This window comes from Coturnix japonica, chromosome 14, assembly GCF_001577835.2.
Source record: "Coturnix japonica isolate 7356 chromosome 14, Coturnix japonica 2.1, whole genome shotgun sequence".
Taxonomy (NCBI): Eukaryota; Metazoa; Chordata; class Aves; order Galliformes; family Phasianidae; genus Coturnix; species Coturnix japonica.
Genome location: NC_029529.1, coordinates 10,993,631 through 11,016,937, shown reverse-complemented (window position 1 = coordinate 11,016,937; position 23,307 = coordinate 10,993,631). Strand labels below are relative to the sequence as shown.

At 50.1% G+C, this 23,307-nt stretch overlaps 2 protein-coding genes across 9 annotated transcripts in view; both read left to right on the top strand.

Annotated features, from left to right (window-relative positions):
• Nucleotides 1-7,334, top strand: part of CREBBP (CREB binding protein) — a 64,934-nt gene extending 57,600 nt beyond the window's left edge. For all 7 annotated transcript variants that reach the window (XM_015877261.2, XM_015877259.2, XM_015877264.2 and 4 more), the window contains 4 exons: nt 120-287; nt 1,833-1,994; nt 2,259-2,540; nt 3,915-7,334. In XM_015877261.2, the coding sequence (XP_015732747.1) occupies nt 120-287; nt 1,833-1,994; nt 2,259-2,540; nt 3,915-6,083 (2,781 nt within the window). In that variant the 3' untranslated portion in view covers nt 6,084-7,334. The remainder of the gene's footprint in view (nt 1-119; nt 288-1,832; nt 1,995-2,258; nt 2,541-3,914) is intronic.
• A 1,246-nt stretch (nt 7,335-8,580) lies between these two features.
• Nucleotides 8,581-21,990, top strand: TRAP1 (TNF receptor associated protein 1). 2 transcript variants are annotated; one of them, XM_015877274.2, is made up of 18 exons: nt 8,581-8,699; nt 8,902-9,069; nt 9,341-9,423; nt 9,709-9,849; nt 13,830-13,901; nt 14,448-14,608; nt 15,130-15,239; nt 15,429-15,502; nt 17,068-17,219; nt 17,545-17,669; nt 17,800-17,869; nt 18,149-18,296; nt 18,806-18,991; nt 19,537-19,675; nt 20,020-20,105; nt 20,617-20,762; nt 21,144-21,216; nt 21,506-21,990. In XM_015877274.2, the coding sequence occupies exons 1-18, from the start codon at nt 8,627-8,629 to the stop codon at nt 21,605-21,607; spliced, it is 2,109 nt and encodes a 702-aa protein (XP_015732760.1). In that variant the 5' UTR covers nt 8,581-8,626; the 3' UTR covers nt 21,608-21,990.
• The last annotated feature ends 1,317 nt before the right edge of the window (nt 21,991-23,307 follow it).

Sequence of the window (23,307 nt, the reverse complement as noted above, 5' to 3'; positions counted from 1 at the left end):
TAACAAATCCACCATGTCCAAATTTCACCACGCAGCACTGAGTCATGTCTCTGGTTCTCCCATCTCTTCTAAGTGGTCTCCATTTATTTATTCTTGGTACTGTGTGATGCTCTTAACAGGACATCTTCAAACAAGCAACTGAAGACAGGCTGACAAGTGCCAAGGAGCTGCCTTACTTTGAAGGTGATTTCTGGCCCAACGTGCTGGAAGAAAGCATTAAAGAGTTGGAGCAGGAGGAGGAGGAGAGGAAGAAGGAAGAAAGCACTGCAGCTAGTGAAACAACAGAGGTGAGTTCACTTCACGTGCTGTACTTGCTTCTGGATCTTAAAGCTGATAGTTACACTTCTCCAGTTTACTGGCTGATCAGCTTAAGAGTTTGTCTGGGCTTCCCTTTGCCAGTATTTTGGGATTTCTTTCTTGGGTAGAAATATACTGATGGATCGTTGTTAGTTTTTTAAGGTGATTTATGTAGTTCAGCATTTATTCATAGAAGTGCTCCAGCCCTCTGACCATTTTAGTGGCCTTTGAACCCATTCCAAGAGCTCTGTAGCAGAAAGGAGACTTAGAGTTACAGTGTCAGCTGAGTTTCTATCCATGTATTCTTCAGTTTGGTGTTTTAATTTTAAAATCAGTGTTGATGCTCCAGAACAAAGAGATGATGAAGAGAAACTTACCTGAATTCCATCAAGGTGGTAGAAAATGTTGAGGAAATCACGGGAATATACTGTTGTTGTGTATTCAGTGCTAAATACCTTCACAGAGAGCTTTGGCTCCCCATAAAATAGCTTGGCTTTAATTTCCAACCAGGTGTGATCAGATAATCATTACAGCCAGTTACTGAAAGCCTGAGGTTTGGCAGGGAATTCATGTCTAAACACAGTGGGTAGAAGGAAGGGTGGCAATGAGGCCTACAGACTACATGCAGAATTGGTTCCTCAGTTAGAATATTTTTGCTTGGTGTGAATAAACACACTTGCAATAAAACCTGTTGGCCTGTACATAACGTTCAGGAAACGTTCCTCTATGTGTGTGTGTACAGGAGGATTGTTCTGCACATCCTACAGACCAGCATGGCAGCAGGTTGGGTTTTCACTGGGCGCTGAGTGCTCTGTTACAGGGACAGGAGGCTTCTTTCTTTAATTTCTATTTTGTTTTTCAGGCACATCAATCTCTGTTTTCCCAGGTCACCCAAACAGCACCATCTGCTATTTTTCACCCTGCTTATATTTAGCATTCAGTCTGTGTTCACTGTGGCCTGTGCTGTGACTTACACACAAGTGAAGGCATTGAGTGTTTGGTATTTGGGGGTTTTTTTGGCGTTGCTGATGCAGCAGCACATCTTCAGGGTGGGGTGAGACATGTTCTGGTGGTTTCACATCCTGCCTTTTCCGTGCATTAACTCTCAGTTTGTCGAATTGAAATTAATGAATTAGAACTTGAGTGTCAAGTCCTGAGTGCACAGCAAAGCAAACGGCTGCACTCACAGGGTCTGTCAAAGTCTGTTTTATTTTTAACACATTTTATTCTGTGTAAGACTTGCAAGGACAGGCAGTGGAGCTGAAGCGCGGGGAGAAGACACAACTGAATGTATGTCTGTGCATAAAAAGAAGTAAAAACCTGGGCTATTTTTAAACCACATTTGAAATCTGTTTCGTGCTGGGTTGGCTTTTGATTTCTGTCCTGGAAGATGGGATGTATTTAGCACAGTGTGGTTCATCTGCAGGCACTGGAATGAAGCTGCATTACTGACAGCAGCTGCACCTCACTTTGTGCTGCAGTGAACAGGAGAGAGCTCTGTAAAGCTGAACGTCTTCCCCGTGTGTTTCTTGCAGGGAAGTCAGGGTGACAGCAAAAACGCCAAGAAAAAGAACAACAAAAAAACCAACAAGAATAAGAGTAGCATCAGCAGAGCGAACAAGAAGAAACCCAGCATGCCAAACGTGTCCAACGACCTGTCTCAGAAGCTGTACGCCACCATGGAGAAGCATAAAGAGGTACCGTCAGAACGTGCAGAGTGCAGGGGAAGCTGGTTCCTGTAGATGGAGGTGGGGTGGTAGAACTGGAAACCAGGAGGAGCTAAAGCTTTTGGTTACGCTGAAGGTTTCTTGTAGTCGTGTAACAACATATTGGAGAGATTGCTATAATGGTGTCCATTAGATAATGGTTGCAGCGTTGTGTTTCTGCAACAGAACATGAGCTTTTCCTGTGAGATAACCTGACGTCGTTGATTTATTGCCCCTCTTCCCATTTATCTGCAGGTCTTTTTTGTGATCCATTTACACGCTGGGCCTGTCATTAACACGCTGCCCCCCATTGTGGACCCCGACCCGCTGCTGAGCTGCGATCTGATGGATGGCCGGGATGCCTTCCTCACCTTAGCCAGAGATAAGCACTGGGAGTTCTCCTCGCTGCGCCGATCCAAGTGGTCCACGCTCTGCATGCTGGTGGAGCTCCACACCCAGGGGCAGGACCGCTTTGTTTATACGTGCAATGAGTGCAAGCATCACGTGGAGACCAGGTGGCATTGCACTGTCTGTGAGGTATGTGTAGGTCACCTGGGATGGCTTCTCACCCGAGTCTCCTCAAAATTAAGCCTGTTCTGGTGTTAGCAATGTGAAGCTTTAAGGGAAGGCAACTGCCACTGTGGATCAATCTCTTCTAGAGTAGGTGCCTTTGTTTTTCTGGATGGGAAGCTGCCGTGTCCTAGAATGGTTACAGCTGAATTGCTGCCCTTGTCATCAAGCTCCTCTGCACATCCGGGCTTCAGCTTATCAAGACAGAATTTCAGGGCTGACTGACAGGGTCTGACACTGTCAGAGTAACCTGAATCTGCAGGACTGGCGTATCCATGTTGAATGGATGACCACGGGAGCAGTTGGCTCCATGTTGTATGTGGTGCTTGGCTTTGTATTGAGTGCAGCCAGGCACATGCTCAGGCTGCTGTGCAGCTGGGAAAAGGGGCTTCCAATTCAGCCCAGCTTTAGAGGTTTCTTGCCCTTTGGATCAACCCAAATAATTGCTTCCTAACCTGGCTCTGTACTTCTGATGTCTGGCCCTATTGCAGTGGAGATCACTTCTACTGAACTGCATTAGAGAGCAATTACACGTGGAGTCACACGGGTGGACGTGAGGGGCAGGTCTCCTCCATGGGGCTGTTGGTGACCTCTGGCTGCAGCTGAACTAAAAACTGTTGAGTAAATGCAGCCTCGTTCTCACACTGGAAGTTATTGCCAGGCTTGTGGTTGAAGAGTCTTAATTAATCCCTCCGAGGGGAGCACTGAAGAGGGCTTCTTGAGGCAAGGCTGGAATTAAGTGGTGAAAGGAAGTGTGGCCATTAGGTTTCTTCTGGCTGCTTCTGTGTGAGGGGAATTGTCTTCCTCTAGCAGTCAAATAAAGCACTCAGGGCAGTGAGAATGGGGTGTTTGAGGAGGTTTTTAGCTAAGTGTCCGTCTTGCCATGAAACTGGCACTTGCTTCAAGGGCTGTCTTAGAGATTAAAAAACACATTGCAGGTCAGGAATTAATTGTTAGTCAGTAATTACACCAAGGATAGTTAAATGGAGAGCAGATCCTTGGTTCTTAGCACTTAGGGTAGAGCTGTTTGCACTGTTTTGGCTCTCCTTGTGTAACTTGTCTGGTAGCCATTCCAGAGATGTAAAATTTACCATCATCAAAAAGGAAGGAAAAAACCCAGCAGACCAAACCCTGCAATGTATGGAAGCGACGGCACAGAAGCGGTGCCTGATTGCATTCTTGCCCTCAGTGGAGCCTGGGACTGTCTTGCTTCTGTTGGGCCATGTTTGTGCCCACTGTAACCCAGATGTGCTTCCACATCGGGTTCATGTTTCTCCTCCCTCCTAGTGCCGCAGGTAGCACTTCACAGGCAACTGAGCTCTGCATTTTCTTTGCTTTCAGGACTACGACCTCTGCATTAACTGCTACAACACTAAGAGCCATGACCACAAGATGGTTAAGTGGGGCCTGGGCCTGGATGATGAGAGCAACAGCCAAGGAGAGCAGCAGTCAAAGAGCCCCCAGGAGTCGCGCCGGCTGAGCATCCAGCGCTGCATTCAGTCCCTCGTCCACGCCTGTCAGTGCCGCAACGCAAACTGCTCGCTGCCATCCTGCCAGAAGATGAAGCGGGTTGTCCAACACACCAAGGGCTGCAAGCGCAAGACCAACGGCGGCTGCCCGGTGTGCAAACAGCTCATAGCTCTTTGCTGCTACCACGCCAAACACTGCCAAGAGAACAAATGCCCCGTGCCATTCTGTCTCAACATCAAACACAAGCTCCGGCAGCAGCAGATCCAGCACCGCCTGCAGCAGGCCCAGCTCATGCGCAGAAGGATGGCGACCATGAACACCCGAAACGTGCCTCAGCAAAGTTTGCCTTCTCCTACCTCAGCAACGCCTGGTACCCCCACACAGCAGCCAAGTACGCCGCAGACACCGCAGCCTGCTCCCCAGCCCCAGCCTTCCCCTGTAAGTATGTCACCGGCCGGCTTTCCCAGCGTCTCCAGAACTCAGCCCCCCACCACTGTTTCGACAGGAAAACCCACAAACCCGGTTGCGGCGCCTCCACCTCCTGCTCAGCCGCCACCGGCCGCAGTGGAAGCGGCTCGGCAGATCGAGAGAGAGGCCGCCCAGCAGCAGCAGCAGCTCTACAGGGTCAACAACATCAACAATGGTTTGCCCCCTGGTCGCCCGGGGCTCGTAAACCCGGCGGTGGGTTCGGTGAGCCAGATGCAGCAGGTCGGCATGAATGTACCGCGGCCCAACCCCGTCAGCGGCCCGGTGATGTCCAACATGCAGCCGGGGCAGTGGCAGTCGCCCCCAATGCCGCAGCAGCAGGCGATGCAGCCGGGAATGGCGAGGCCGGTGATGCCGATGGCGACGGCGCAAGCAGTGGCGGGGCCGAGGATGCCGGGCGTGCAGCAGCCGCCGCGGAGCATCCCTCCAAATGCACTTCAGGACTTGCTGAGGACCTTGAAATCACCGAGCTCTCCGCAGCAGCAGCAGCAGGTTCTTAATATCCTTAAGTCCAACCCTCAGCTTATGGCAGCTTTTATAAAGCAAAGAACGGCCAAATACGTGGCTAACCAGCCCGGGATGCAGCCGCAGGCGGGCATACAGCCCCAGCCCGGCATGCAGCAGCCGCAGACCGGCATGCAACAGCCGGGCATGCACGCGCAGCCGGGATTGCAGAACATGAACGCGATGCAAGCGGGAGTGCAGAGACCGAGCGTTCCTCCCCAGCAGCAAGGGATAGGAGCCATGAACCCGCAGGGACAAGCGATCAACATCATGAACTCCGGCCACAACACTAGCATGGCAGGCATGAACCCGCAGTACCGAGAGCTCCTGAGGAGGCAACTATTGCAGCAGCAGCAACAGCAGCAGCAGCAGCAAGGAGGGGCTGGCATGGCGGCGGGGATGGCCGGCCACAACCAGTTCCAGCAGCCCCAAGGACCGGGTGGTTACCCTCAAGCCATGCAGCAGCAGCGGATGCAGCAGCATATATCGATACAGGGGGGGTCCATGGGACAGATGGCTCAGATAGGACAGCTGAACCAGATGGGGCAGCCCGGCCTGGGGGCGGACGGCGCTCCCAACATCCAGCAGGCGCTGCAGCAGCGGATCCTGCAGCAGCAGCAGATGAAGCAGCAGATCGGCTCTCCGGGCCAACCCAACCCCATGAGCCCCCAGCAGCACATGCTCTCAGGACAACCGCAGGCGTCTCATCTCCCCGGCCAGCAGATCGCCACCTCCCTCAGCAGCCAGGTGCGGTCCCCGGCGCCCGTTCAGTCTCCCCGCCCCCAGTCCCAGCCGCCACATTCCAGCCCGTCCCCGCGGATTCAGCCCCAGCCGTCGCCGCACCACGTCTCGCCCCAGACTGGTTCCCCCCACCCGGGACTCGCAGTTACTATGGCCAGCTCCATGGATCAGGGACACTTGGGCAACCCGGAACAGAGTGCAATGCTTCCACAACTGAACACCCCCAACAGGAGTGCGTTGTCAAACGAATTGTCCCTGGTCGGTGACACCACCGGGGACACGTTAGAAAAGTTCGTGGAGGGTTTGTAGCATTATGGGAGCATCACTTTTATTTGGGGGGTGGGTGTGGGGATGGGGAGGGGTTGGTTTGGTTTTGTTTCCTTTGGTGTTCTCGGACTTTTTGTACTGAGGATTCGGACATCCGGGGCTGTTTTGGGTCCCGGGCGGAACCGCAGCCTCCTGAATGGGGAGGACAGAAAAAAAACCCCACACAAAACAAAGAGAAACCGACCCAACGAGGGGGGGGACAAAAACAACCACCAACCAACCAAACCCAACAAACAACGACAGGAGAAGCACCACAAAGAGGCTGCATTTGGGTCACGGGGCAGCTCCGGGCGCCTGCCCTCTTTGGGGCGTTGATTTGGTTTTTATCTTTTTGTTGCTGTTGACTCATTACGTTGTTTGTTTTTATTTTTAAATGAGGATGGATGGGGGGGGCCTTGGGGGGGGGGGAGGGGGGAAAGTGAGTTCATTATATGCATATTTTTTATTGGGATTTCCAAGACGTCGCGTCTCAAAGAAGAGAAAAAAAAGAGAGAAAAACACAAGGATTCATATACAGAAACTGTTGGCTGTGAGGCCGGGGCGGCTCCTCCCATCTCCATAACAAAACTGTGCTGGGGGGGATGGGGAGGGTCGGCCGGGCGGGTTGGGTCGGACTCAGCCCCCGGCAGCGCCCGGAGCAGCAGGTGTAGAAATCGTTGCTTTGTTTCTCTACGCTCAAAACTGGTTGTAGGTGCAAATATAGGGACAGTGGCGGCTCCGTATCCCGCGCTGCTGGGAATAGAGAAGCAGCGTTTCTTTTCTTTCTTTCTTCTACGTGAAACTTGAAATGAGGAAAAAAAAAAAAGCAATTCTAGTGTAAATCATGCAAGCGCTATAATTACTATAAATAAGGAGAGGAAAAAAAACAGACAAAACAGAACCGAACCCAACCAACCAACCCGAGGAGATTCAATCACTGTATAGAATGGTCAAAGAAAACAACAACCACACACACGACAGAAGCAACCCAAACCCGACTCATTTCTTACTTATAATATCATCTTGGTAAATAAACTGTGTGCAACAGCAAACCGAGGCTGCTCCTTCTTCATCCCTGTCCGTGGTGGCACCGCGGGCTGGTGGGGGCTCGAGATGCTGGTTTCGATGTTGTTCTTTGGACTCTGCATGTCTTCCTTTACTTTGGTTTGGTTTGGGGTTTTTTTGGGGTTTTATTTTTTTCCCTGTTGTATATAAAGTATTGCTTAAAAAAAAGAGAAAAACAAAAGGCACCGAGTTGCGCTAAATGCCGTTTTTTTCACGTGTATTTTCTGTTCTTTAAAAAAAGAGAAAAAGAAAAAAACGTGTTGGAAATGTGGGAGGTTTTTATTTATTGATCCCGTTTTGGCTGCACGGGGCCGGGAGGGAGCGGAGCCCAAAGCCGCATCCATGTCCAGCCCATGGGCTGCAGCCGGGAGGGGCCGCTGGAATCAATAAGAACCGGCCGCTGGTTCCTTTAAAAGCCGCGTTAATGGAGTGGAGGATCAACGGAAATTAGAGAGAACGGAGTTAATGCCGGGCTAATTTATTTAGTCTGTGGTGGGATACGAACCTATTGACTTTAACACTATTTTTCTGCTGTTAACGCTGAGTTTAGATTGGGGGGGTTCTGTGGAATAAAAGATAACAAACGCTGTCCACGTTCCCTTTCATCTCCTGTCACTGACCTTCCACTCCTGGGCCGCTGCAGCCCCTCCAGTTCCTTCAAGTTCCAGCCCAGAGCCGCTTCCCTCCGGGCTGTAGCTGTGAGTGAAGCCCACCAGTGCATTGCAGCTGCTCTCTCCTGAAATACAGCAGCTCTAATTAAGTCCTTCTCACAACCTTCAGAGCTGCAACACGTTCACCAGCAGCACTGCACTCACAACGTCTCCAGCAGTGGAAGATGTCAGTATGTGGGGCTGGGTGAGGTCAGTGAGCGCCAACACGGAGCTTATCCATCAATCAGCCATCACAAGGAAACGGGCTGGGAAGCCCTGATGGCTGATGCTGTATTTCCCTGATGCTGTATTTCATGCTGTGTGCTTAAAATGAAGGTAAATGCCGTATTTGCGATCAGAACGAGGTAATTTGGGATGTGCTGGTGTGTCTAATAAAAGCTGATGGAGCTGCTGGGATTGAGGGACGCAGAGCCTGAGTAGCGATGTGGGATGAGCAGCGGTGAGTGGTGAGATAACGGAGCTGAATTGGACCGGGTGGATTCGGAGCTCAGCGCAGCCCGGAGGAGGCCGGGCCTGTTCGCAGCGCGGTACGGAACTCGGTGTAGGTTCGTTTGGGTCGGTGCCGGGTAAGGAGCCGCACTGCGGGAACAAGGACCCCATCTGCGGCCTTGCCGGGGCCAGGAGCTGCTCATGGCTGTGCAGCTCAACGGGACTTGGAGTCAACACGACGGAACGGAACCGAGCCGAACCGAACCGAACCGAGCACAGCACCCGGCGGGTCCCGCAGCCGGATGGTGACGTATAGCGCTGTGCCGTGACGTCATCACCACGCGCCGGAGGAGGCGGCGCCACGTGAGTCCGTAGCGCGGCATGGCGGCGGTGCGTGGGGGGCGGCGCCTGGCGGCGGTGCTGCGGGCCGGGACCGGGGCGTGGGTGGCTGCAGGTGAGAACAGCTCCGGGCTGTACCGCACCGTATCGTATCGTACCGTACCGTACCGTACCGTGCTATACCGTGCCGCACCCCATACCCTGAGCCCGGTCACAGCCGAGGCCCCGGGCCCTGCCCGAAGCACCGGTGGGGCCTGGGCTCCTGCCGGGGTTGACTCTCGCGGTTAACGCTGCCGTACCTAACTCGTGTGTTGCAGCCGAACGGCCGGCCCGGCTCCCACGAGCGCTGCTCTGTGCTCCGAGGTTCCCGCACCGCCTTCCCGCTGTTGGCTTCCCCGCTTACCGGCCGTACAGCACCCAGACGGCACAGAGCAAAGAGGAAGAGCCGCTGCACAGCATCATCAGCGACACCGAGAACGTGAACGGTGGGTACGGATGGACGGTGGGGTCTCGAGGGGTCGTTGTCCAGCTGCAGGCAGGTCTCAGAGCATTGTCCGGGTGTAACCGTGCACCGTCTCTGCAGGGAGGTGCTTTAAAGCAAAGTCGGGCTGTGGAATCACGGTGGGTTTTTGGAGGTCACAGCTGTGGGTGCAGTTCTGCTTGGTGGCAGCTGAAGGATGTTGTGAAGGCAGTTCAGCCTTTCTGCCCACAGGGAAGCGTTGAAGCACCTCACGTGTGTCTGTGATCTTATTCCAGGTGCAGCCTCCAAGCACGAGTTTCAGGCTGAGACAAAGAAGCTGCTGGATATTGTTGCCCGTTCCTTGTACTCAGAGAAGGAGGTACGTAGGGCACCTCCAGCTGCACGGAGCTGGCAGGTTTCTGTTGCTGAAGCCTCATCGCTGGCAGGTTGAATCCCCCAGACCTGAGCTTACAATGCTGCTCAGTCTCTGTGCTGCTCAGAACCTCAGTGCTTCCCAGTGGCTCAGACCGGCCATTCTCCAGGCAGATAATGGGGAAAGGCCATGACCTATTACAGGCTGTGGGTGGGTGTTGAGTTCTGCACTGCTGGGAGCTCTGTGCACTGAATGAAGCTGGGCTGCAGTGTCAGGTTGTGTCTCGTTCAGGTGTTTATCCGGGAGCTGATCTCCAATGGCAGCGATGCGCTGGAGAAACTGCGTCATCGGCTGCTGGCAGAAGGGAAGGCATTGCCAGAGATGGAGATCCACCTGCAGACAGACAGTGCGAAGGGAACCATCACTATCCAGGTATCTCCATTGGTAACAGGAGAGTGCTGTTCCTTGCCGCTCTTATCTCTAGGCCTGGTGGGGGATTGGTGGAGCTGAGTGGCAGTGCAGTCCTTTCCTATGAAGAAGAGTTTTGTGTTGCATGGCAGCTCACAGACCTTCCCTCCCATTTGGGCTGCTGGGAGGTGCTGGGGTGGTGGTCAGAACCTCCACTGCTCGTCATCTCTGCATGTTCCTGCTTCAGGTGTTTTTGTGGCAAAGATGTTAATGCAAAGAAGGCAAGCTGTTAACTTTCCTCGTGGACAGTGTCAGCTGTGGCAGTACAGCTTTGTTCTGTTCTCAGGAGAGCAGAGAATGAAGCAGGCGGCAGTGAGGGGTGACTGGAGCAGAGCGGTCCACAAGAGATGTGGCACAGACAAGGCACATGGTGCAGTATTTTACACGTGTGACAGCAGCAGTCACTGTTAGAGGCTGCTCAGTTGTTTTATACTTCCGTTTCTTTGCCAAACAAGCAGCTGTATTTGCCATGGGGAAGCTGCTGGTTGTTAGTGGGCACCACGATTGTCAGCCCAAAGATTCTCAAATCACAGTGCAGCAGCTTTGCTTCCCCTCTCACACCTGGCTCCTGCATTCCTCCGACTGATTCGTTCTCACTTAGTGATGATTCCCTGCTTGGGGCTGTCTTGCTCTTGTCTTTCCCTTCTGCTGTCATGGTGCACACATCGCTTCTGATCCCATCCAGACGTGCTTACAGCTCATGGAAGCTGTCCTCTTTTTTGGCTGGGAGGCCTGTTTGGCCACCTTGCAGACTGGATGTGTTTGACATCATACCCAATTAGAGCTGCTAGGGATTTGTCTTTTTATAACCCCCTGTCTGGCTGTCTGTGCATCTCTAATGCGACTAAATGAGTCTTAACTAGCAAGCCTTTAACTGCAGAAATACCATGCTTCGAGAGAGAGAACAGCACTACTCCAATCTCATTTAATAGATTTGCCTTCTCAGTGGTGCCTAAAGCTCCTTATCTCCAGCAAGGGGTCTATTTATAACCTCTTGAAGAAATGCACGGAATATAAAGATTGCTTGGACCAAGCCTCGTTCAGAACAGTTCCCTGCCTTCCAGGAGTGTGAAGGTGCAAAAGAATTTGCCTGCAGTGGTTGAGTCAGAGATGGACGTGCCTCGTAGTCGCTGTTCTGTTTGCTGCACACATTTGGACTCAGCAGGGCAGAAGCAGAAGGTCTGTTGTATGTCAGCTCTGGCAATGGTGTCCCACTTTCCTCTGGGAAGGCTCCTGTTGTCTCACAGTGACCTGCAAAACTGTAGGTAGAGATGGAGGGGTGAAGCTCTCTGTGCTTAGTTGAGCCTCAGCTGGGATGGAGCTTAGAGGCACCTGCCTCCAATTGCAGGGCTGGGTTAGAGTTCCAGGAGTTGCATCATCTTTAACCAAAAAGCCAGAGATCTGCACATACACGTGCATCTCAAATAACCCGTGGCTAAAGAAACACAAAATCTTTTGTTTTCTTCCTCTTTGTGCCAGAAAAAGAGCATGTCACGTTTAAATAGGAGAAATTTGGAGTGCATGAAAGGAAGTGCTTTGCTGAACAGCAGGCGTTTGGACCTGGATGGGTGGAAGCTGAGTCTGCTGCAGCACTCAGCGTTGTTGTGAATGATGCTACAGTGTTAATACATAGTGCTGGAAAAGAAGCAGAACCTCAGGCTCTTGCTTTAGACAGCTGCCATGTTAGGCTTCAACATGCATCTCTAACTGCAAGCGTTCTTTCAGGTACAGCTGTGGCCAAGGCAGTTTAGTTAATTGATTGTTTTAAGTAATGAGGCTCTGCAGTTCCTTAGGTTGGTCTCAGGTAATGAGCAAAGATAATGCTGCTTAACCCAGGTTCTTGTTTACCAGCTAAACTGAGCAGTTTGTTGATTTAAACTCAATTTGCTGCTGTAATTGCATACAATTTGCTTCTCATTTACCAAAAATTATGATACAAAAGCAAGAACTGTGAAGTGATGTGATGAGATGGGTACTGAGCTGAGGATGTTCTTTTGAGGAAGACAGGGGAGTCCTCCGGGCTGTGGGGCAAACAAAGCACTTGATGCTGCATGAATGCAGCCATCCAGCTGTACCCACAGCAGGAGGGCTGGAACAAAGCACAGGGAAAGCACGAAGGTGCAGTGCAGAGGAACAGTGCTGTGGGGTGGCTGTGGGGCTGGTTGTGTGCTCAGCGCCCTGAGAAGTCCCAGGAGGGCAGTTCAACCAGGTGGGCAGGTTGCAGCTCAGCAGAGCAGCAGGTGGGCTTCTGTAATTAGCTGCCAGCTAATGAAGTGTCCGTGCCCTCAGTCCTGTGCTGCTGGTTTTCTGCTGCAGAGCTGTGGGGTAGCACTGCACACTTTGAACTCAGAACATATCCCTCATGTCTTGTGATTTGTGGAGGCCCACAGCCAGTTGGCCCCATGGTTGTATGACCGGCTCTGCTCCCACTGGTGTTCTTAGGAAGGTAAAACTTTCCTGGAGGCTGAAGGGGAGGCTTGAAGCCATCTATGGGGGAATGAAGCTGTAATGGTGATGGAGCACAGTTCTGCTGCCTGATTGCAGCTCAGAGGTATTTGCAGAGCTGCAGACAGCCCAGCACTGGGAGCAGCTCCATCTGCTGAAGGCAGCCACACAGCGCAGCACTGAACCTGGCTGCAGGAAGCACAGGTGCTGCAGGAGCAGTCTGAATCTCGATGGGGTTCCCCTTTGGATCCACTCAGGTGTTCTCCTGCATTAGGAATTGCCAGCATCCCTGCTTGGCCATCACAGCACACGTTTTCTGCTTCCCCTGTGAGCAGCCCAGCGCTGCTGGAGGAGCGGTGCTCTGAGCTGTGCTCTTTGTTCGTTGCATTCACCCCCATCAGCTCAGACTCCAGGAGTTGTCCTTAAGCATTTTGCAATAAGTTTGGCTGGGAATTAAATAGCCAAATATATTCACGGGGTATTTTTTTAATGCAGTGGAATTTGGGAATGACATGCTGCACTATAAATAGGAATGGATCAGAGGAGTTAAGAGTGTTCTGCTCAGGGTCTGGCACGAACAAAAACTGAACCAGATGCTGAAAACATCTTTTTTTCTGCACTTTTTGGTGCTGTGTTGTTTTTCTTCCCTTGGGGAAAGGGTCCGTGTCAGATTCCTGAGGTTGTGCCATACTCTGTTTGTTTATCCTGGCTTTTCAGCTCCTGTGCTGGGATGTTACCTGGCATCATTCATCTTCTCAGCCAAGGTACCGCTGTGCTGTGATGTGGGGGATGCAGAGCAATGTCTGCTCACACAGCACCTCGCTTGGTAACCTCACCAGTTGGCCACTGGTCATTCGGTGGACTTAAACACCACATTAGAAATATATATATTAGTATTAATTACATTACCTTACTTTATTGGTAAATAGGTCCACTGAGTAGGAGAGCAGGGGCAGGAAAAGACAGGCACTGTATGAAGATGAATGAATGTGGTCCCTGTAGCCAAGAGCCTGCATTGCCTGAGATCTGAGGGATTGGTCGCTCTGCCGCTGCTGGTTGGAAATAAGCTGCACCTCATTGCTCCTCACCTCTCCTGTGTACTGGCGTAGGAATGGGGCTGACTGTATGTGCACAGCTCTTTGTGCAGGTGGGCTGAGACCTGGGCTGAGATTGCTTTCCAGCACTGGCACACGGAGTTGTTAGTGGTGCAGAAACCAGCCTGTCTTGTCAGGTTTTTGTGTTGTCTCCATATAATACTTAAGGTTCTGAATGTCTTGGTGGCTTATAGCCATAAAGCAGCTGTGGACCCTTAGAGCCCTGAGCCTTTTGAGTCTGCTGTCCTGCCCTGGTGCAGGTGTAGTCACTGCTGGAAGCTGCTGTTGCATTTACTGCTTGACTGGCTGGAAGAGACTGTTGATCAAAAGGAGAAGCTGCTTGGGTTCTGCTTGCTACAGCAATTCTCTGCTGGTATTTCAGTGGCTGTTGCTGTTTCTTTTCAGGACACAGGCATTGGGATGACCCAGGAGGAGCTTGTTTCTAACCTTGGAACCATTGCTCGATCAGGCTCAAAGGTAACTCAGAGCTAGGTGCCCCTTCTCCCCCTAAGAATAGGCTTCTCCAGTTAGAGCCACATTTGTTCTCCCAGTAATTTCTCATTCTGTCTCTTTCCTTGGCCCCAGCCCATTTGGGAAATTACAACCTCCCATGGAGTCTTCTTGCCCACAGTGGTCTCTGCTGTGGGCCAGGGAGGCCTGTGGTGCCAAAGCTGCACTAATGGGTCCTGGGTATAGTGCTGCTGCACCTGGCTGCCCTCAGTCCCAAAGGCTTTCCTCTGTGAGCCATGTTTGTGCAGGGAAACAGGCTCATCTGGCATTCCCATTGCATCCACGAGGGCACCAGCTGTGTCCTTGTGCTGGCAAATTGTCATATATATTTAGTTGATACTTCTTTTTCTATCTCTAGAGTAACCACTCTGAGGTTGCTTGCTCCTCGTTGACCGTTTTCCTGTCCTGCTCGCTGCAGTGCACATTGCCCAAGGCAGTGATCCGCCCTTTTCCAGAGATGCAGTCCCTGAAGTTGTTGCATGGTGGTTTATGTCTCCTCCTTTGTTCCTCCAGGCATTTCTGGATGCATTGCAGAGCCAAGCTGAAGCTAGCAGTAAAATCATTGGCCAGTTTGGAGTAGGCTTCTACTCAGCCTTCATGGTGGCTGATAAAGTGGAGGTGTTCTCACAGTCTGCAGAGCCGGGGAGCCTGGGCTACCACTGGTCTTCAGATGGGTAAGGCTGCAGGGTGGGGTGGAAGCATGCAGGGGCTGTGTCTGGATCAGGCGTGAGCTGAAAACTGTGCAAAGCAAGATGTGCACTGCAGTCTGTATTTCTGTAGTTTGAAGGCTTGTCTGTCGTCATACTTGTGTGGCATTCACTTAGCAGTATGGTAGGAATGGTCACCCAGAACGTGCTGCCTTTACCAGAGCACAGCTTCTTTTCATTGCAGCAAGCTGTGGCTGAAGGTTAGGCTTGTACAAGCCGAAGTTTGCTTGAAGTTTGTTTCCTTTTTTGTAGAGGCTACTGGTCTGCTAAGAGCTGTGTCCTGGGGCCCAGGTTCTCCATAGAAAGACAGCTTCACTCCCTGGGGAGTTTTCTGAAAGGCACAGAGAACATTCAGGCATCCAAGATGGGGCTTTTTTTGCCTTTTCCTCTTGGTGCTGAAGTGTTGTGCGAGCTGTCAGTTTCATTACACATCCAATGGTAGATGTGACTGAGGCACAAGCTGACATGGGTTCTGTTTCTAATCCTAGCTCAGGAATGTTTGAGATCGCTGAAGCATCTGGTGTCAGAACTGGGACTAAGATTATTATACATCTCAAAGAAGACTGCAAGGAGTTTGCAAATGAAGACCGAGTCAAGGGTGAGTGGAGGAGGGAAGTGCTGTTATGCGCTATGGATGTGTGGAATCTGTTGGTTCTCTATAGGTGGGAGGTGAATTTGCAGTGTTCTTCCTCTCCTGCAGCACCATTCTGAAGAATTTCACACTGAAGAAATTCTCACTTTGTTGTTTTCACAAACATGACTCTTTCGTGTCTTTTTTCCACTCCAGAGGTGGTGACAAAATACAGCAACTTCATCAGCTTCCCTCTGTATCTCAATGGGAGACGAATTAACACATTACAGGTGAGCGGGATGGATATTCTGCTTAGCTCTTTGGCTGACCACATAATGATACAGCCAGGCCCACCTTAGGCGGGAGCTCTTGGCCCAGTTGCAGGAATCTGTTAGTTGCAATTTGTTATCTTTAAAATAAACCAAAAAAAAGCCACCTGTACATTATTTTCTTCTAGCATTTCTTTCTCTGGTTGGTTAAATTTCAAGTAAGAGAGTAGGTGGAGGGTTTGTATTTGTTTGCTATTTCATAAAACGTGGCACTGACAAGTTGCTAAGATGTACTGAAATGCTTTATCATGCTAATTTATTTAATGTTCTGTAATTGGTGTTTTCAGTGTCTGATATTTATTTGGATTCCTACGATTATAATGTTTCTGTTTCAAAGCCTTTTAGCTGTTTCCCTTAAATTACAAAACTAGAAATAGATGTAGGCAGCTGTTTGATCTTCTGCCTGACAATCAATAGAGCACACTCCCTAGAGAAGAGCCATACTGGAGCAAGAGGTGAAATTGCTTAATGGTGTACTTCTGTCTTATCAGAAAGTGTGTTTTCCACTGGGATATGGCAATAGCTTTATTCTCTTCATGCTCCTATTTCAGACCTCTTTATCCAGGATCTTTTCCTTTTTCCCCCCCCCATTTTTCCACACATCAACCTCAGTTCACTGTAAACAGAGCCATAGATCCCTGTTGTGGGTTTTTCTAGATAAGGTTTTGAATGCCTGCCATGTATCTGGCAATATAGAATTAGAGGCTTTTGTCGTCTTAACTACGATAACTGTAGCTACAAGACTCTAGGAAAGCAAGACTTAATCTAATAGCTGCTCTGAAACACCTTAGTTCCCACTTGAGTCTGTGGTCCTACCTGTGATCCTGCAAACCCTCCAGGGCCATCTGCATGCTGGAAAGGTTAGGAAGCCACTTGTGTAACAAGGCTTTGAGGCAAAAGCAGCTTTAAGGAATATGGAAGCATGGCAGGATTGCTGTGAGTTGCATCCTTTGGACTGGTCTGCAGGAGGTTTGTATTGCCACCAGTGATTACTCCTGCCACTCATTAGGGCTGGAATGGTGAAGGGTGGAACTAAGCGTAGTGGGCTTATCTGTCTGGAAACAAAAGAGTTTCTTAATTGGTCCCGATGTTTGTTAGACAGAAGCTCCTCCCATTGAACTTTAACTTTTCTTTGTTGGTCTGAGCCTTGAGGTGTTTGACCAGCACTACTAGTCAGCTGAGCTGTACTAACTGCTCAGGATGCTTCTGGCCAATGTGAAGTGATGGAAGTTAGCCAAATCCCTTTTGTTTTGGGCCAGACAAATTTTGTCTTATGTCATCTGCTGGGAAAGAAGGTGGAAGGTGACCAGAGATCAACTGAGGGTCAGTAATTTGTCAGTGTGTGGACCATACTACATCCCACTGTCTTCACGCTGTGCAGAGCAGTGTGACTGTTTGAAAGATGGCATTGTTTTGATTTGTTGCTCGGAGAGAAAATGCAACTCTTCTTCTGAAGGAAGAGCCCTGTGCTATGAAGACACAAAGGATGAGAGCTGATGGGAACTCATCTCCCTGCTCCTCCACAGGCACTCTGGATGCTGGACCCCAAGGACATCAGTGAGTGGCAGCATGAGGAGTTCTACCGCTTCATAGCGCAGGCTTTCGACAAGCCCCGCTACGTCCTGCACTACAAGACTGATGCACCCCTCAACATCCGCAGCATCTTCTATGTGCCTGATCAAGTATGTGTCCAGGGAACTGTGGGACAGCTCCAGCTTCTCTGGAGATGAGAGAATAGCAGTGCCCCTTAGGGAGAGGAGGCAGCTGCAGAATTGCAAGGAGGAAAATCCAGTGTGGCATCTTTGTGGTGGGCTGAATGTCACAGGAAAATGGTAGGGATAGTGAGTTGTGGGAGGAGCTGAAGGTGACTCGGGTCCCTGAGGAAGACAGATGTCAAGGTTTAAGTTCCTGTTGGATTCAGTACCAATTGCTGCAGCATGGTGTGCACTTAATGACTGGGCACGCTGAACAGCGCTGGTGTTACCTTTCTGTCTCTTCTTCCTGCAGAAACCATCCATGTTTGACATCAGCAGGGAACTGGGTTCCAGCGTTGCCCTCTACAGCCGCAAAATTCTCATTCAAACCAAAGCTGCAGACATCCTGCCTAAGTGGCTGCGCTTCCTTAGAGGTGTGTGCTGGGAGCAGGAATAGCAGCCTGTGGAACAGGGCTTCCACTGGGGGTTAGGTGGGGGGCTGATCCCTTCCTGAGCCTGGTGCTCATGTGTGCCTCACTGTTCAAGAGTTGCTCTGTGTTCCAGGTGTTGTAGACAGTGAGGATATACCCCTGAACCTCAGCAGGGAGCTGCTGCAGGAAAGCGCCCTCATCAGGTAAGCAAGAGGTAGATCTGTGTACTGGTGAGGCTCTCTTGGCTTCATGCTGGGTGGCTGTGGGTGTGTGCTGAATGTTTTGTGTGTGGTTGGTTATGTTCATGTTGAAGATGTGAACTTCAGCAGTGCATTTGTGCCACAGCTCTAGCTGTCTCTCCAGTTCAAGTGCTACTTTTGACTGAAATACAAAGAACAGGTGTAGAACCATGAGGGAGATGTTCACTTAAAGACTCACCTTGGTCTAGCAGCCATCTTCAGAAGGTCTTGTTCCTGTTGCAGGAAGCTCCGAGATGTTTTGCAGAAGAGGCTGATCAAATTCTTCGTTGACCAGAGCAAGAAGGACCCTGAGAAATACGCAAAATTCTTTGAGGAATACGGAGTATTCATGAGAGAGGGAATTGTCACGATAGCAGAGCAGGATGTCAAGGTACCAGCTGTCCTGATGCACTAAAGCTGATGAGAATGAGTGTTGGCTGCTGCCTGGAATGAGGGGGATGGCTACTTCTCTGTGAATCTTATGTGTCCATAGCTCTTGTTTGTTGGTCTAATAAGACCTGAGGGTTCCCTAATGCACCTTACCCAACTCTGACTTTTTCTGGCTGGGTGCTGCTTTCCTCTTATGTTGAGACACTGCAGAAACTTTGTATCCACACAGTCAGCCCTTGTTGATGTAATTTGAACTAAATCCTGCCATAAAGTAGAGCTTTCCCCTACTGTTGTCTTCAGCCTGGATTCCCATTTCCAGGAGAGCTTGGCCTGCATCATGTCTAGGTCACTTTGCTGCCTCCATGTTATCTGGATCAGGAAGGGAGAAACTCAGAATCGCCTGAGCCTTTTTGCAACAGTACTCACTGCAAAGAGATGCCTTGGGACTGGGAGTGGTCAGGCAGAGCTTCTGGGAGCTGCCCTCAGCTCACAAGAGCACGTTTGTTCCAGGAGGACATTGCGAAGCTGCTGCGTTATGAATCGTCTGCCCTGCCTGCAGGCCAGCTGACCAGCCTGACCGAGTACGCCTCCCGCATGAAGGCAGGGAGCAGAAACATCTATTACCTGTGTGCACCCAACCGACACCTGGCCGAACACTCACCCTACTTTGAGGCCATGAAGAAAAAGGACATGGAGGTAGGTTAGCAGTTTGCTGTGGCCAGGCTGAGCTGCTGCATCTGTGGTCAGGGCTCAGCTGGGTTTTGGAGCTGGGCAGAGCAGTGAGGCTTGCAACAGTCCCTCTCTTTTTATCCCTCTGTTTCCACTTGGACTGGTTACTGTAGCATGGGGTCAGATTATAGGCCACACATGCAGCATACTGTGCAGGTGGGCTAGTAGTCATGCAGACAAGTAGGTATTTCTGCTCATTCTGACATCTGTTATTTACCTTTGCTGAACCCTGCAGCAGGAGCCCAGGAGTTGCTGTGCAGTGCTGGATGCAGTGTTGTTAGAGGTGTCCTCTGCAGGCAGGTGGCCCTTTCAGGCTGATGCTTCCCTGGGTGGCAGCTGCAGCCCAGCCATCCACAGTAACAAAGCACCTCAAGGGTTTGCTTTTATTTGAAGCCCTGAGTGGAAGTTGAACCTGCTGGTTTCCTTTGTGATGTTCTTGCCATTTAGTGCAGAGTTGCCTCTGGAGAAGGGAAGTGCTGTTAAATCTCAAACTACGTCTTTTTTTGGCACAGGTCCTGTTCTGCTATGAGCAATTTGATGAGCTGACACTCTTGCACCTTCGGGAGTTTGACAAGAAGAAGCTCATCTCAGTGGAGACAGACATCGTTGTTGATCACTATAAGGAAGAGAAGTTTGAGGAGAGCCGCCCAGGTATGGTGGGGTTCCCCTGTCCCATCCCACTGCATGCAGGCCTGCTGTCCTGTGTCAGGCAGTGAGGGTACATCTCTTTCAGCACGCTTGCAATTCATGACTATATGAGCGTGCACACACTTGGTACCTTAACAGAGGGAGGCAAGGATAGGCAGGAGAACTTGTCTTCTCTCATTATAGCAGTTATGGACAAGGGGATGTACACAGTTGTGTGCTGAGTGGTGTTGCATTCCCGTTTCTACAAGAGAGCTTGTAAACAAGAGTGTGAAATTGACTGAGATCAGAAGTAAATCTCAGTGTCTGTTGACATACAGAAGGTGCATGTGCCCTCTTTTCTCTGCTAGCTGCAGAACGTCTGACAGATGGGGAGGCTGAGGACCTGATGGCCTGGATGAGAAATGCCTTAGGATCTCGAGTCACTGGTGTTAAGGTAGGTATTCTTCACCTGGGTAGCTGAGTACGGAAGATCCACAGAAAGCACATTCTAGGAAGAAGAGGCAGAGATTGACTGGGAATCTGCTGCTACAGATTTGTTGGGCTTTTTTTGGACCCTGAGAGAAATTATTCTTTTCCTATACGTCCTTTCTATAAGTGATGTGAATTTTGGTACTTGTCATTTGGGTGGTCCTTGTGGGAGTGGGGAGAATGACTTCTTTGTGTGCAATGTGCAAAGCCCGTTTTAGTCACTCATACTTAAGTCTGAACATTCTGTTGACTGCCCTGCCTGTGGGCTAGAACAGCTTATTGGCAAGGAATGTGTGAGCTACTGCCTATGGACCAGTGGAGCCACTTGGGATGCCAGCTGCCCTGTCCATTTAAGCAGCTCCTGTGGGATGGGAACAAGTTGTGCAGTCTTGGTATAGATCTGCACTGAAGAGACTCTCAATCTCTTATCCTCCCCTACTTTTCCATTTCAACACTGACTGGTGTTACTGCCACAGGTGACCACACGGCTGGACACCCACCCTGCCATGATCACTGTGCTGGAGATGGGGGCTGCCCGCCATTTCCTTCGCATGCAGCAGCTGGCCAAGACCCAGGAGGAGCGTGCCCAGCTCCTTCAGCCCACCCTGGAGATCAACACGGGGTAAAGGATTGCAATAGCACTGCTAAACACTGCCTTACTGCTGGGTTGGAGGTAGGGAAAAGGGCAACGTAAAGCATCCAGGTAGCAGGACTCTCCCCATTAAGGGTGTTAAAGCTTCTTAGTCTGTGAAGTCATATGGTATGGTAGACATGAGCCATCCACCCTCACTGCATCCAGCCTGCAAGGACTGGCAGGGTTATAGGGTCAGGATGGGAGAGAAGAGAGAAACCCCTGGAACAGGAGAGAGGAAGATGGAGCTGTTTTGTCCTTCTGGTAGATCATTTTCTGTCCCACTTTGGCTTAGGTGCTCATTCTGGAAAGAAATTTCTCACATGTCCAAAAAATGCTAAGTCTTAATATGGGTCTCTCCTATTCTTACAGTCACACTCTGATTAAGAAGCTTCACGAGCTAAAGGACAGTCAGCCTGATCTGGCCCAGATGCTGCTTGATCAGGTGAGAGCCAAGCCTTCTCCAAAGGCACTGCCATCCTGCCCAGAGCCACCTTGAAGACTATGTGGCTGGGAATGGAGTGGAGCCCTTGTAGCAAGCTGGATTATCCCTCCTCCATGGTCCCCACTCTGGGTGTTTATGCTGCTTGTGGTCCGTGTTGGTTCCTAGCAGATTGCCTAGAAAACATGCTTGGTCTCAATGTACAAGTCCTGGAGTGTGACATTCACTTCTTCCTCAGCATTCCTTCACCTTGTTCTCCCTGTTTATTTAATACTCTTCCTCTTTTTCTCAGATTTATGAGAATGCCATGATAGCAGCAGGACTGAATGAAGATCCCAGACCAATGGTGAGTCGGCTGAATGAACTCCTCACCAAAATCCTGGAGAAAAACTGAGCTCTAGAAGACTGAAGGATGAACTCTGTGCTGATACCTCTTTCCTCAAGTACAGTCACTGTGTCAGCTATTGTAGCATCTGCTTGAACACATGAACAGTGAGGGATTCACTTGGCAGATGGCCATAGAGAATGCAGGGGACTTCCAGCCACCACCACACAGGTAGGAGCCAGTAGGAGCCATGTCAGAAAAGATGTAAAGCTGATGTATAGCTGAGTTCATCCTTGTCTTGCTGAAGAGAAAGGGAAGTGACTGGGAAATGGCTTTCCAGGGTATGGCTTCCTGGAGGCTCACCAGGGCTTTTTATCTCTTCTGTGGGATAAATTGCATGTCTAGCTGACCTGTATTTATGGTAAATAAACGCTGCTTCTTTTCCAAAGCCCTCCACTCTTCTGGTTTCCCTTTACTCTATTGGTCTTTGTGTCTTCTAGCTGGTGATTTCACAGTTCTCTCTTCTGATGCTGCCTGGTTCTGCAGAACACTGGGTGTTGAACAGTGGTGGGAAGAGAGTGCCATGAAAGTAGTAGATTGCAGCAGAGTGTGGAAGGAAAGGAGGAGACCCTCCAGCTATAAATTGTTAGCCATGTCCTTGGAAAGCAAGCAGATAAGGTTTGTGTGGATCATACATAGAACTTCAGTGCTGGTTGTAGTGATGAAGCTGGAGTTTTACACTTCAGTCGCATCTTCTCCATGTAGATCCTAACTTACTCATCCTCAGAAGCACTGTATCATCAGCTGGTTTCTGCAGCAAGAGCAGAGACCCCTGTTTTTTCTACCATATTGAGGCAAAACATGGGAATGGTGCTGTAAAGCTGCCAGCATGGGCCGGTTGTGTCCTTTGCTTCTGTTTGCTCTACCAGATTTCCCCATGGGAAGAATCTCATGGAGCTTATTTGGGTTCCTGGCTTAAACAATGCTGAGCCCTGCCGTGTCTGGAAGATTAATTTTTTAGCTTTGATTTTTACTGGGACTTTGTTAAACTGCTGCCTGTTGGTTGGTTTGTTTTCCAGAAGTTTGGGGGAAAAAAAGTCTTGCAAGTTAAGTTTTGTGTGCTGACAAACCTCCAGTGATCAACAGCGTGGCCTTCTTTCCTGCTCTGCCCAGGCTCATCAGCTGTGTCAAACCTATACTCTAGGGCAGAAGATGGAAAATATTTATAGGCAGTGAAATCCAGTTTGAGAGGATGTTCCTGAGACCTTGTGTTTTCGAACTTGGATAGGATCCCTCTCACGTCTGGCTCAGGACCTTGAAACTGGACCGGCCCATAAAGTCGTTCATGGGGCCAGATTGAGAACAGAGTTTTTTCTCGTCCAGACTTCCTGCTGAGACTATCGAGAGTGTCTTGGTCAGGCTCCAGGTCTGTGATTTATGGACAAACCACAAGCCAGGAATCTGCAGTCTAAGCTCCTTGAGCAGCAACTGTTTAAAACATTATGAAAAGAAATGGCCACTGTTTCCAAAAGAAGAAAACTTGGGAGCCATTAATAACATTTAGCACTACCGGAGTGCTTTGCAGTTGTGAATTAATCTTCTCTCCTTGTGAAATAATTCAGAAATATTATTGTGCAGATAAGATCTGCATAGAGTTTAAACAAATTGCCTTAAGAAAATAGTAAGTCTGTGTTAGAGACTCAAGAATCTCAGCCCAGAGCAAAACAAACCTCCAATATCCAAAGGCTTTGAAGACAAGTATCTGGGTT

Coding starts and splice junctions, on each gene's coding strand:
- TRAP1 (XM_015877274.2), top strand. CDS start 8,627: ATGGCGGCGGTGCGTGGGGGGCGGCGCCTGGCGGCGGTGCTGCGGGCC. Junction 18,297..18,805: donor TAGCAGAGCAGGATGTCAAG/GTACCAGCTGTC, acceptor CGTTTGTTCCAG/GAGGACATTGCGAAGCTGCT. Junction 20,763..21,143: donor ACCCTGGAGATCAACACGGG/GTAAAGGATTGC, acceptor CTATTCTTACAG/TCACACTCTGATTAAGAAGC.